We start from the raw sequence: 14,532 nt of genomic DNA on the forward strand, positions 1-14,532 counted from the left end.
ATAACCACTGGTGTGTCATCAAAACAACCTATAATCATATAAATTAACCCTCAAACGGCCCTGAGTAAATCATTAGTCAGCCTTTCCAAAAATAAGACTACAAACTGCTTGTTTAATTAGGGTGTAATTATGCTGGATGAGCATCGTCCTCCTCTGTGTCCATTCATGCTTCAAGTCCCTGAAAATAGAGCTGGCACCCGTGAGGGATGCCTCTTTGCATCTACGGCACGTGCTCAGTTAAAAATGTTTCTGAAGGGGTAAATTTGGAAGGCAAAAATCCCTTTTCCACTTACTGCAATCTGCCACTTCAAAGCAGCCACTTGTTCATGTCCTTTCTGTCTTGAAATCTGTCGCCCATTCATTTGCTGACGAATGAATCACTATGTTAACATGAAAGGATATTTCAGACCTAAAATCATAGGTTAATACATGCAGACTACGAATAAATCTCGAGGTGCTCATACACGTGGAAATTTAGTCGCACTGACACCCGGAGCAGACTGCAAGCGATGGATCGCAGCACCGCAGCTGTCAGCTACATCGAGGTAGAGCACATTACTGAACGTGCAATTTACAGATTATCAAAGTGATCTGTTTATATCTTCATGCCAGCTTCAGACAAAGAGGGCGGGCAGCTTTCATCTTGATGCCACCTACACATCCATCCTTCAGATGGTCAAGAAGAAACGTCCTGTGTTTTGAGCCCTGAGTTTCGTATTTTTGGACATTTGCAAACGTATTAAAAACAAAGACATGCATCAACTTATCATGTTTTTCTTTATATCTTCATCATGTCACCATTTATACTCAGATGGCATAAACGGCTGTTCATAGACACCAAACAATAAACAATACTAAATACATATACTTCTTCACAAGCTACATGTTCATTATATAAACCAAAGCATGGATTACAGGCACTGTTACCGTCACCGCTTGATGAACAATCATTTCACAGATTTGCATGACAATACATCCCTGGTACCTTCACTGTAACTGATGTCATGTAAACAACAAAAACATTTTATCATCTTTGCCACATTAAAAATAAATAAATGCTTGTGAGACAGCTCACAATGTGAAAGCCGTCTGAAGTGAGGTTTATTCGCCCCGGGCAATTGTCAATCCTGGTATCCAGGGCAGCTTATACAGTAAGTTTCTTTCAGACTGAATAATATGTCTACATGCGCTACAATCATAGTAAGAGTAAGCATGTCTCCATTAATGTCGAGTAATCTCTGTAATCTGATTGTGTTAGTGTTTAGCATGTCTGATGTTTTGTGTCTTCCTGCATCTTTGTCGAGTCTTCGTCTGTGTCAGTTGTTCTGTTTAGGTTACTTCCTGTTTTATTTTGACAGTATAGTGTCTTTGATGAGTTTCAGCTGTTTCCTCCCTCCTGTTTCATGTGTTTCTCTGAGCCTCTCTGCTTCTTTGTGTCCATCTGTTTTATTCTTGGACTTTATAAACATAACAGATTGTTCAACCTCTGCTTCATCAAATCGATCTGGAGCCTGCGTTTGGGCTTTTCACCATTCATGACAGTAATGAGGATGACTATGATTCACTATTCTATTTATTTTATTCAGAGGTCCTCAGTTCGTCTTCATCCTCATCTGTTTTAGCTTCGTTCGCACAGTCACCTCCCTTTATTCTGATTGGCTCTCCCTCACAAAGAGAAGGTTTGAACAACATTGATGCAGCAGAAAATAAAACATTCCTTTAACCTACAATTTAAGGATTTTTATGACTTTTGTGTTTTTTGTTGTTGGTTATGTGAATAATATGAAACGCGTCTGTTGTTACCTGCACACACTGAGATGTGATCTTACCTTCTGCGGGGCAGTAGCGAGGAACTTTCTCGGGCATCAGCGTCCCCTCCTTGTGTTTGCAGTACACCTCTACTATCTGCTGCCGGCACTCCCGGCTCTTGGCTCTGGAAAGAGCTGAAATGGCTTCTTTACCGCTGATCTCACACTGCAGCTGCTCCTTCCTCACCTCCAGACCAGGCGGCAGCGGAGGAGAAGCCGGCTTCTTGGTCTGGTAGAACGGCGAATCCGGATTGGACCCCTGAGCCGGCGCTGCAACCGTTGGCAGCTTGGGGTGGGCTTTACGGGTGTGGGTGTGGTTGCGATTGTGGCCCGGCACTCTCGGTTGGATGGGAGGGTACTTGAGGACCTCGTTGGCAGATTTTCCCAGCATGCTTTGCGCTTGGCTCTTTTCTAGCTTACGTTTGGCATTTCCGACCGGCACTCGCTGGCTATGTGATCGGGCCCCCAGGTTGCTGTTGCTGTCGATGGTGTCAAAGTCTTTGGGGACCGAGTTCTCATTATTGTTGCTGTCCAGGCGGACTTTCTCTTTGGGGCGGTGCGAGTGGTAAACGTTCTGCAAGGAATGACAAATATAGTTCTTACATAAAGCAAAAATTAAATAAATTAAATCAAAGAAAACTCTTCTTTAACAGTTACAAAGACAGGCTGTGTATCCATTTACAATTATATGATGCATTTTTCAAGAAAAAAAAAATTTGCATCGTCATTTTGAATCCAAATACTAAAGTGAGGGACGTGGACCAGCTGCAAGGAAATAAATAACTTCCAGCTAAATCTGAAAGTGATGAGGCTAGAAAGGAAAGTTTGGACAGGACGGGAGCAAAGCTCAAGTCAGGAAGACATTTGAACCCTTTAGGCTCTCCCTGCTTCACATACATGTTAAATGTACGGAGCTCCACGTGTTACACACACGTGAGCTCGTTTATCTCCTTGGAATGAATCAAAGTGTTGTTCCTGCACATCACAATAAAACAGAGCAGAAGCAAAGACTCGTCCACACGCCGGGGTCCACAGCGCTACAATCAGAGCCTGGTGGGCGTCTGTGTTTCAGCAGCATCGCCACATGACCTCGATGAGTATTTTAATCCCACAGATCTCCCCCATATCTGTCTTTCCCAGGATAAAGAGTGCGCACACACACACACACACACACGCACACACACACTAAGCCCCAGCAGGAAGACAGTAATATCAGCTCTTGCCACCTGCTTCTCAGTCAACCTTTCATTATCTCATCTGTAATATCAGCTCAGAGGAAAGAGTGTGTGTGTGTGTGTGTGTGTGTTGCCGCAGTGAACATTTTCAGCTCTCCTGCCATTATTATAAGTGTGATATCCAGGAACAAAACCTCCAGAGTACAGCGAGAGATAGATTTCACACACACACACACACACACACACACACACACACACACACACACACACACACACACACACACACACACACACCTTTTCCTTCTTGAAACATCTGACTGAGGTTTTTTCTTACCTCTGAAATATGTCGGTCTGGACCAAAGTCTCGAAATTCAACAGAAAACTGTGAAAAACGTCTAAACTTATTAACCTGCCAACAACAATTTACACGCAAACACAAAATAACCACAAAAAGATCTCAAAGACCCCCCCCCCCCAAAAAAAAATCCCAAACACAATGAAAACCAAACAGCCACAAACACAAAGCCATCTCAGAGACACAAAACTACCAAAGGAACAAAACCTCAAAGAAATGCAAAGTGACAACAACAGAAGGCCAAACGCACACAAATGAAATCAAAATGACCACAGAGAGGAAAAACTGTTACACAAAAACAAAACAAAGGGAAATGGACTGATTCTTATACAACGCTTCCTGACTCCACCTGAGCACTCAGCGATTTATACAACATCCCTCCTTCACCCATTCAAGTGCTTCCTGTCCAACATTCACACTCATGCATATTCTGATGGATGCATTGGAGAGCTGCTTGGAGTTACGCATCTTACCCAAGAACATTTGGCATGCAGACTGGAGCAGCCATAACCTTACAGACAAAAACATTATCAGAAAGAAACAAAAAAATGACCAAAGAAAAACGAGATGCCGACACACTCGGCTCAGAAACACTAACAAAATGACTCAAACTGACTACAAACATAAAAAAGCAGGACAGCAGGTAGAAAACTGGCGTATGATGATGATGATGATGTTTTTCCTAACAGCTCCTTCAGTGCAAACAAGAAGTCAGAGATTTGTAAATGAAATGTTTTTTGTAATGAGGCCGATTTGATGCAGTTTCAGGAGTTTTCCAAAATGTCCTCGAGCGTTTCAGGCTGTAATTCGCTCGACACAATAATACAAGTTTGTCTCTCCTTCACAGATCCACCTCCAAAGAAAAGCAGAGCGTTTTTTCCCAGAGGGCCGTGCTTTCCATGGAGACCGGCCACAGCTAAAATACCACCGCTTACCTACAAAGACATCATTCTTTACACTCACAGAGGGACTGAGTCACTGCTTTCTTGCTCGTGGTGCTCCTGTGTGAGTCACTTTGCTCTCAGCCGCTCTCCTTCTCAGCAGGTTCCTATTGAAGCCTTCAGACCTCCTGCTGCTCCGCGATAAAGGAGACACACAAGAGACAGGAGAGGCCGTTCCCTCGGGCGCCGGGGGCGAGGCAGGGAAAGGGTAGGAGGAAAGAGACCTGTTGCTCTGACATCTGTTGATTACGAGTTCACACTAATAAGGATAATCTGAGAATGCCTGGATCTGGTGTGGTGACAAGAATGTGCGGTGGTGTTTTCTGGGAATTCTCTGAAGTGAGAGCAGAACAGCCACTTCCACATGTGTGACTATCAGCGAAAAGCTGCTGTGCTCCTCATATTTATCTACATCTTGTAAAAGATCTTGAAGTGTTGACAAAAACGGCAAGAGTGCACAGACACCTGCTCCGAGATATGCACCAGTGAGCCACAACATTAGAAACGCCTGCCTCACAATAGCCACGTTTACATTAACACATTTAACTGGATTAAAAGCCTGACTGGTTATACAGGTCAGCAGTGGGATTGGTCTGTTACATCCACCAACGACATCAACACAACAGGAACATGATGTAGGTCCAAAAGTCACAAATGTGAGCGAAGGTTGTGGCACACCAAAGGTGACCATGCAAAGATAAATGCAGGCGTTTGTTTACATCAGAACTTCTACTTCTTACTACAAAGTAGGGCTGCCACAAACGATTATTTTGATAGTCGACTAGTCACCGATTATTTATGTGATTAGTCGACTAATCAGATCATCATCCATTGGACGTAAAACTACAGCTTATTGCACCAGCAGCATCTGCTCTTATATAACTATCATTAGCTTACAGCTTTAAGTGTGCTAACTAAAAATAAAGACAAGATGATAGTTTATTAAATTTTAATGAAATTTGCTGATTGTTTCGGTGAAGTTTAATAAACTCCTTGCTATCTAAAATATAACAGGACACCGGAGTAAATTCTCCAGCATCTCACACTTCTGATAATCAGCTGTCTGCTTGAGGTTTATTCAGCTGTGTAAAAACTATAACTTTAATCTCAGCCAAACCGATTTACTCAGGAACAAATAAAATACTAAAAAATGCCAAACAATAACATTTCAAGTTATCTAAGTGACTCATATATCATGTTTAACCTGAGTAGCGAAAGATGGCGGTGGGTTTGAAAACGATTTGCCGGGAGTCCGGTGTTCTCACGGCTCTAGTTAGCCTAGCCCCCGGCTAGCTATCGAGCTAGTGGGTAACAGACGCCTCCGAAAACGTCGGAGCGCTTTTGAAAATATGCGGTGTCCTGATAAACTGAGCAGATATTTGAGGTTTACACAGCTACATTCTCGCCTGAAAATATGTTAAACGTTTATTTTATGACCCAGAAAGAATAATAAGAGTAACATTAAAACTAACTAGCTGCTGCCATTGTTGGAAACTGAGCTGGGCTGCGCTATGAATTCTGGGACACAGCTTCTTCTTCTTCTTCGGGGTTTAACGGCAGTTGGCATCCTTGTACATGCAGTGCTGCCATCTTCTGTTTCAGTCCGTTATTACACTCTTAAATCCTGCTACTTATTCCTGCGTCTTTGGGATCTTACAAAGCTTCAAACGAGGCGTCGACTATTAAATCAGTCGTCGACGATTTTAATAGTCGATTAATCGTGGCAGCCCTACTACAAAGTTAGTCAATTCTCCACAGAATGATCATGGATACTAACGGACCTACAATTCACATCAAATGCCACCTTCACCCTTTATTATCACCCAGTAAAACACAATAAAGTCATGATTCAGTCTTATGAATGAGCCCACAGGTCTCTGTTACTGCTTTTACAGTTCGGACCAAAGTCTGCATTCGTCCACAGAAATGGACATTTTTCATATCAAATGGTTCTTTAATGATTCCAACTACCAAATATCCAGTACATGATGTCTCTAACGTCTGCTCAAATGGCCCCCACAGGCAGGGTAGAAAGAGGCTGTTGTTTTCTTGGCAGCAGTGATTTGGTGTGTTGTGACAGACAGAGCGAGAAAACACCTTCATATAACGCGATAAAGAGCCCTTTCACATGGCTGTAGGCTGCATCTGTACACAGCTCTGGTTATGCATTAATCAAGCTCCTGTGTAGGTGTGTTTACCCTCAGTATACCTGCGGGAAAATGCCGACTGGTGGGCAGTGAAAATCTTATAGGCTGCCTTATGTTGGTCATGTTTACAAATCCATGCATGAAGCAGGAAAGGTTGGCAAAGAGCTTCCGTGGTGCCTGAGATGTTTGAACTCACAGATGGTACGTTTCATAAGGCCTGTAGATTTCTATATGGCTCACAGCGAGAGCCGTTACGCAGACGTTTCTAGTTTTTCTACTGCATCTTCATGTCTTTTGTAATTAATGCATGCTGAATTCAAGCTGTGATCATTTCACTTCTGCATGAAAGTGGAGCCTAAACACAGAAGACATACGAAATGCTTTAAAGAAAATGATGAGCTACAAGCTCATGTGAACGTCCTCGCGAGTAAAAAGAAAACATCAAAAGCTCAAAAACATTTAGTTAATTCCCAGCTTGTGGCGAATGCGTGTTTCTCCCAGGAACAGTTGTTTGCCAGATGGCTGCAGACGGGTCCCCAGGCCATGATTGCCACATTCACATGTTTCGGGGTCACATTTCTGCAAAACCTCAACGCACCAGTCAGGACACTGACTTCCCAACTTAGGAAGTGGGATTGTAGGAGTAGCATGTTATAGCTTGGTAATGGGATTATGATATCGAGTCTCCTACACCACCGCAGTTTGTTTTTGTTAACATGTTTAATCGAGTGTAAGAGCCAACCTCATCTTTTTGCAGCGAAACGTGACAATGAAAATAATCCGATTTAAGATCATGTTGTAGTTTACTTCATACAGTTTGAGCAACTTTGACACCAGACTGTCAGTTCTTCACTGTTAAACATTTGTGGGAATATTGTATGAATTACGTCTTGATGCATGTTCAATCATCCAGGTAAGTAAATCCCCAAAAGTTGATTCTGTTCATCTGGACGCGGCGCCGTCAGAGGGAGAAACGTTTCTCTCTGACGGCGCCGCGTCCAGATGTATGAATTAAAAATATTTTTCAGATTCGGCCAGTCTTAATACAACAGTTGGTGATTTTTCTGGGCCTGAATAAACAGATCTGAGTAATCAGACTACTATATTTGGCAATAAGTGCACTGTAGCTCAAAACACACACTGGCACTAAATACACAATAATATGGGAATAGTAAAATTATAATATTCATCATAGTTGATGAATGTCACTATGACACTGAGTGACAGTTTTGGGTTTTTTAATTAGGAATGCTAATTTATTATCCATACAGGATGATCATTATCTCATCTTTAAAAAGAAACTGAGTCTGCCAAAGCAAAAAAAAGAAGAAACAAACTGACAAAGAAGAGCATCACGTCCCAAAGGAGATGAATGGAGTAATCTGTCTAAATAGAGAGATTGAGAGACAAAGGAAAACCAGAGCCAGATGGACAGAAAGTAAGCTAAATGGACTGTGATGAGGGTTAGGATGGTGCTGTGAAACCTGGCTGAAACCACCGCGGCACCAACAGGGCGCCCCAGGATTACAGCAGGGATTTACATCCATCAATGCCAGATTTACTGAGAATTATATCAAAGAAAATACAGAAAAACATAAAGCAGCTTCATGGTTCTGACAGCAGTCTACGCTGCTAAATCACATATACTGAATTAGATCTGGATCATCGCATCAATTTACAGCTGCTCTGCTGGTTTCAGGCACTGCTACCAGACTCTGCAGGTTTCTCCTTAAAATAAATGTATATATGCATCATTAACAGCATCAGAGAGACAGATCATCCCAATTAATTCTGCATCTGTAAGCACAAATATACAATCAGAGTCAAACAAATCATCTTCAATAACTAGGAGAGCCCTGCAACAGAGGGTCTGCAAACCTTAGATCAAACCTGATTGATCTCAAATCATTGTGCAAATGACCATAATCAACAAAAGTCCAACACCAGGCCCAAAAACAAAGCTGCAACGTCTACACCACAGAGTCAGGACCCAAGATTATAACATTTACTTTTTCCCAAATCACTTTGAAATCAAGTCCAAAAGTTTTGCTCTGATCTCATCATCATGGTGTTGGAAAGCCCCCACCCAACCCTAAAACACAGCCCCAAATGTTTCACAATGAACCAAGTCCAGGAACAGAACCCTGATCTCAACATCATGGAACCACTGATGATCCAAAAACAGCCCCCGAGCCAACAACCCTGTCAAGACGTCCAAAAATAGAGACACGTCAGCATCAATGAGTCAGGGACCAAGACCAAAACCAGTCCACGATCAAGATTCAATATCTGTCACCAAGTCCAAAAACAGAGCCCTTATCTCAACATCATGATGTTTAAAAAAAACTTAAAACAACGCTAGAATATTTACGTAATGACATCATGACCCAAACTCAAACTCAGTTTGAACCAAGTCCAAAAACAGAGCCGATGTCGAGTTCGGCCTGAGCCTTAATAAGCCTCATTACACCATCAAGCATGACGTACGGCAGATAAACGTACAGAGCTCCCGTCTCACTTTGTGTCTGTTAAGAACAACTTATTGGTTTCATTCTGGGGCCATCACAGGTTTACAGCTGGTTTAAAGGATATCTGAGACTCCTGAGCGCCACACGTTCATCTTCATGACAATCAGCCGCACACATCAGAGAGGCAGACTGACAGATTGCTAATCTGAAACCTTACTGTCCTCACTCTCTTAAACTGTCCTCACTCTCCTTTTTTAAACAATGTTCGGTGCAGAGATACAAGCGAGGACACACAGACACACAAACACAGCATTTAGGGATTATTGTACAATCTAAACTAGATTAGAAAGTATAAATCCCATCAGAGAAACACGATCCAAAGAAATCCTCTAATCTGATCTGACCTGGCTGTTAGTGTGTGTATCGGCTCTGACACGCACAGTGTGGTCAGCACTGTACACGTGTGCGCACAGACGGCTCCACGGGGCTTTCTCAGGGTTCACGTTTGATTTAAGAGTTCAGGTTAGAATCAGGATTAGGCTGCGGTCAGCAACCTGGGAAAGCTTTATGTCAAAGTCCTCACGAAGACACAGCTGCAGATTTAAATACCAGCAGTGTTCAGCTTTCCAGCAATGGCTCTGTGTGTGTGTGTGTGTGTGTGTGTGTGTGTGTGTGTGTGTGTGTGTGTGTGTGTGTGTGTGTGTGTGTGTGTGTGTCCAACACACTGCAGCCTCGTTTATAACATCCAGTCAAGTGTGTTCACTACAATCCTGAAAGGCGCCACAGTGACACGACTCCCGCATTCATCACACCTTTGAGGTGGAGGACCGCACTCATACGCGACTGCTATGATTGTGTTTCACTGAAGCAGGTTTCCTCTGTTTCTGCACATGCCCAGATAGAAATGTAACCAGGGTTAAGGGCAACTCGTCCCAGGTCTGATGGTTCCTAGCTATCTTCGTCTTGTTCCAACACCCAGCGGTTAATGTTATAGAAAAGTTAAAAAGCCAGAAAACATTCACCTTTAAAAAAATAAAAAATAAAAACTTTGAGGTTTGATGTCCAGGAAGACCCAAAATATTTAATGAAAACATTAAACATTCATGTAGCTGCCGTCCCCTCAGTTAGAACCTGTTAAATATTTAAATATATACATCACAAGACAAAGAAAGGTAAAGATTTTGAAACTGGCTCTTGGGCACATAAAAAAACGGAAACAAGACTGAAACAGGACGAATGAGGCTGAACTCTCTTTTAAAAAGCTAAAGCAGCTCCTGTTTAACCTAATGGGACAAAAATTGAATAAATCATGATTGTGTTGTATTAAATAGCTCTTTAAACTACTGGTTGAGACAAGAAGGTCATCAGGAAAGTGTTTACTGAGCTCATAGATGAGGGTGAAGTGGGGTCATTTTCCCACAGACTTCTATACAACCCGAAATCTTTTTGAAACCAGAGTCACTGCCTCCTGCTGGCCATTGGAAAGAATGCAAGTTTAAGGCTTATCACCATTGCAGCGGTCCCCAGCCGCAGACCGTTTTAATGTCAGATAATATAAATGCACCAACAACACTGAGAGTAACATCCTCTCTGCCCCTTAATGCTCTCTGGTCACTATGGTAACGAGTAAATATTTTTTTCAAAATAAGACACACAACTACAACACGGGAAACCAAGTAAACAATAAAAACCACAAATTTCACACCGAGCCTCAACTCTGGCCTGAACCGTCGCAGCCTGGTGGTTCTGCTCCACTCTGACAGGAAGTGCAGACGATAGAAAAGTAGATAACGCTGCATGTAAACATCGAGGTTTCTGAAGGCTGCCAACTATTTAAAATAGGACATTTCTGAGTAACGAAAGAATTAAATATACTTGTTTTATTTCTGTCTATAAGCACAGAAAGGCTGACGTGTCCAAGTCTGTGACAGACAGGTCGCAGGATCCTCCCAACTCACAGAGGAACGACTTGGATCAACAGCCACATTAATACAGGCTCAGCATTACAGTCATACCTCCAGTACGATCAGAATATGAGATAAGTCCTGTGCCTTTCCAATCACCCCACCATCACCATCACAAACCGACTCCCACAGTGCTCTTCGGTGAATCGGCGCTATCAGTGTTCTCCCGAGAAGTCCAGACTGTGGCTGTTTGGACCCCGTAAACATTCTTGTTCTCTGACACGGATAACACGTCATGTATTTTCTAGAACAACACCAACATCTACTCTTAGTTATCAAACAGCTTTTAAGGAACGGGCCAACATGTTCTCACAAAGATAAACATAAAAGCACACACTCAGTGTTTCAGGGGGAGGAGGCTGTTTTCACTGAGTCCCAGCAAGTGATATTTTATTGGAAATGGGACACTGCTTCCTGCTAACACACACACACACACACACACACACACACACACACACACACACACACACACACACACACACACACACACACCATTAAAACATGTGAGAACAGCTGGATCCCAACAGGTTTTTCTGAACATACAAACACAGGAATCTCAGCAGGATGATCAGAATCAGAATCAGAATCAGAATACTTTATTGATCCCTGGGGGAAATTATTTATGATATGATAGTGAGTACTGTGCTGTGCCTGAAATGAGCTGTGGAGCATTCACGTGGAGATGAAGATGGAAATCTAACTATGAATGTGAGAAGACAGAAAATTGCTAAAATAGAGATTTTTGGTTTTTGCCTTTAAGGTAAAACTGCTTTAAATTTTAGCTTTCGGGTCAAACTTAAATACAGGTTTGCTAAAGAAATTCTACACAAAGCCTCATTTGTAAAAGTGATTTTACAACTTAATGTCAGAGCAGACCGACTTCCATTAATAACACAAGGTTAAATCTGTTTTCCTAGTTTCTTAAGTGTCGCAACAATCCTTTAATTTTAGTAAGGAAACCTCCCAAAATCCAAGCTTAGAACATTTTCCTCTAAGAACTACTGATTCTGTGCAAAATTACATGACACTAAAATAGGTGTTAGAGCTTGAAATGAAACAGTTTATCAAAATATGATGAAAAAATTACACAAAGTTTTATTGTTGCAAGAATGGACGCCATCACCAAAGCTTTCACTTGATGAGCTGTGTCTTTGTCATAATTACCAAGTTTTACACACAAGACCAGTTTCCACCAATAAAAATTGTTAACTAATTTCCTCAAATGTGATTAAAATTTATGAGGGAAAGGGAGCTTAATTTGAGGACCCGTTTAATTTTAAAACCTCACACCCAAAAAGTTGCTTTAAGGAGTAAAAGTGTTCATTTTACCTCTAACTTAATATTAAATGTTATGTTTTCCCTTTATAAACATATTTCATAAGCCGATATTACAGGGGAGCAACTTCTCTTAACCAAAACTGGCTTAATCATTTCCTAAATTCCTCAAGTGTCAGTAAAATTCTTTAAATTTACCAAGGAAACCGCAAACACCTAAACCGAGGAGCATTTCAGGCCCAAACCTCATTCTGTGCAAAAACACCAAAGTACCAGAGATTTAAACGGGACTGCAGAATGAACAGATTCATAAAAACACGGTGACCTTTCACGCTGAAAGTAACACAAATGACGTTTAAAACGTGAGACGCTGCCAAACCAAACTCCAACAACAAAAACAGCCATTTGCACATTTTCTCGGTTGTCGACCCTTAAAATTAGATTTTTGAACAAGACTGGGGGCATTTCTTTTTAAATGTCTGCGTGATCTTTAATTCGGCATTGGTCTTACAATGAATAAAGCGCGTGGTCACCCGTAGTTTTCATTTCATTGTCACAGCAATCAGCTGTTATGAAGCGTTAATGGAAACTGTGTGAGGCTCACAGCTTAAAGTGATGAATTGATTACCTGGTGCTGATACGTTTTTCAACTGTAGCTACGAATGAGAAGGTGGCGCAGTTAACCTGCCACAGCCACCAATAATCGACACCTTAAATTGGCTGTTTTTTAAATTAAGTTTGGCCTACAGACCCATCTCCCTGACGAAAGCGGGCAAACTATTGACGGGAAAGCCAAAACAACAGGCAGCAGCTGCAGCATCTTCTCCGTGGCTGCCATGCGGCTTCCTTCGGCTCATTCCCCGAAAACACGCGTGTAAAAATCTGATTAAAGCGCCTCGTGAAGGGCACATCAGTCAAACCCACCGCCTGCAGCTGCTGCTGATCGGCCGCCTTCCCGACCAGCGGCGGCGGGTCGCCCCTCTTCTGCAGCCCCTTCCGCGGGTGCTCCATGTCGGCTTTGTTGAACCCCCCGGTCCGGTCCTCTCTCTTCTCCCGGCTCCTGGCGCCTCCGTCCCCACCGGTGGAGTCCAGGCTGCTGAAGTTCCACACGATGAGAGTCTGGACCAGCAGGACGGCCAGAGCAGCGACCAGCAGCAGCGCGGACCTGGAGCGCCGGGCCAGCCTGCGGGCGCACGGGTTACCGTTCATCTTCTCCTCCTCCCTCCCTCCGGGTCAGACTCAGACTGAGAGCTCCATCCGCTAAACGCCGACAGCGGGGTGTGAATGCTCCCCTCCGCGGCCAGAGAGCTGCTACTGGCTGGCAGAGAGCAGCAGGAGGAGGAGGGAATTTGGCACAGACTCGAAATGAGGAGAGAGTTTTGGAGGCGGTGAAGAGGACGCAGAGGCCCTCATGCGGCCATTTAACGTCAGTAGTTCAGAGAAAGTCTGAGATTCCCCGAATGCACCAGTGAACGACTCAGGAAATCCTTCCTGCCTGTGGATACATATCTGTACGACTCCCCCATCCAGTAGCTGCACCCTTCATCACATGCTGCAGTGAAGTTTTACAGTAAAATGTCTGTAATTTTCTGGATACGCAAATATCTTAATTATAAATATACATTGGAGCTGTTTCTTATATTTTGTAACGTTGTGATATATCGTATATACAGCCTGTTGCTGTTCTTATTGTCTTGGACCGACTGTAACCACATAATTTCCTCTGGGATTAATAAAATGTTCTGAATCTGATTGTGAAGCGACACCTCTGCAGGGCCGGAGCTGCATTTCTGTAGACAGGAGCAGAAAGCCGTTGTTGCCCCCCCCCCATGAAACCACACACTGAAAAATTATAAACTGATATTTTTATTTACTTTTCGAGGAAAAATACCAACAACTTTGCCTGAATTGTAATGCTGTGTGATACCAAATAAATAAAGGGAGCTTTATAGAGGAGAGCAGTGTTTCATGATTTATGAGGTGAATCATCATCAACACATTTGAATGATCACTAAATCACTGTGATTTTCACTTTCTGCCATAAATAACACAGTGAACACATCTTTCAGCTTTCATGTACATAATTAAACAGATTGTTTGAGACCTGGAACAGAAATGTGTCTGTGTCTAAAACACTTTAGGCCAGCTTCTGTTGTTTAAATGTGCTATAGACGTTAAATAAAATAGACGTGACGGGGAACGCTGAAAAGTTGGGACATTTTTCACAGTTCCTGTTTGACGTATATTTTTTTCACTTAAAAAATAATGGATCATTTTCAGTGCTGATCTTAGACGATAGAAACAAAGTATCGACCCAGCACTGAAACCCTGTTGATAGCATCGATATGAACATTTTGCTACTTTGTCTCTGTTTCTGTCACCGTGATCACACTGGAGTT

The 14,532-nt window shown here is 42.6% G+C and overlaps 1 protein-coding gene across 2 annotated transcripts in view; it reads right to left on the bottom strand.

Moving 5' to 3' along the window:
• LOC113020195 (xylosyltransferase 1-like) overlaps positions 1-13,469 on the bottom strand; it is a 39,342-nt gene extending 25,873 nt beyond the window's left edge. Inside the window, exons 1-2 of one of the 2 annotated variants that reach the window (XM_026163958.2) lie at positions 13,058-13,469; positions 1,830-2,382 (exon numbers count right to left, since the gene is read on the bottom strand). In XM_026163958.2, the coding sequence (XP_026019743.2) occupies positions 1,830-2,382; positions 13,058-13,342 (838 nt within the window). In that variant the 5' untranslated portion in view covers positions 13,343-13,469. Of the gene's footprint in view, positions 1-1,829; positions 2,383-12,761 lie in introns of both variants that reach the window. The other variant, XM_080300079.1, reaches the window with a different exon arrangement.
• Positions 13,470-14,532: the final 1,063 nt, after the last annotated feature.

This window comes from Astatotilapia calliptera, chromosome 4 (genome assembly GCF_964374335.1).
Source record: "Astatotilapia calliptera chromosome 4, fAstCal68.1, whole genome shotgun sequence".
Lineage (NCBI taxonomy): Eukaryota > Metazoa > Chordata > Actinopteri > Cichliformes > Cichlidae > Astatotilapia > Astatotilapia calliptera.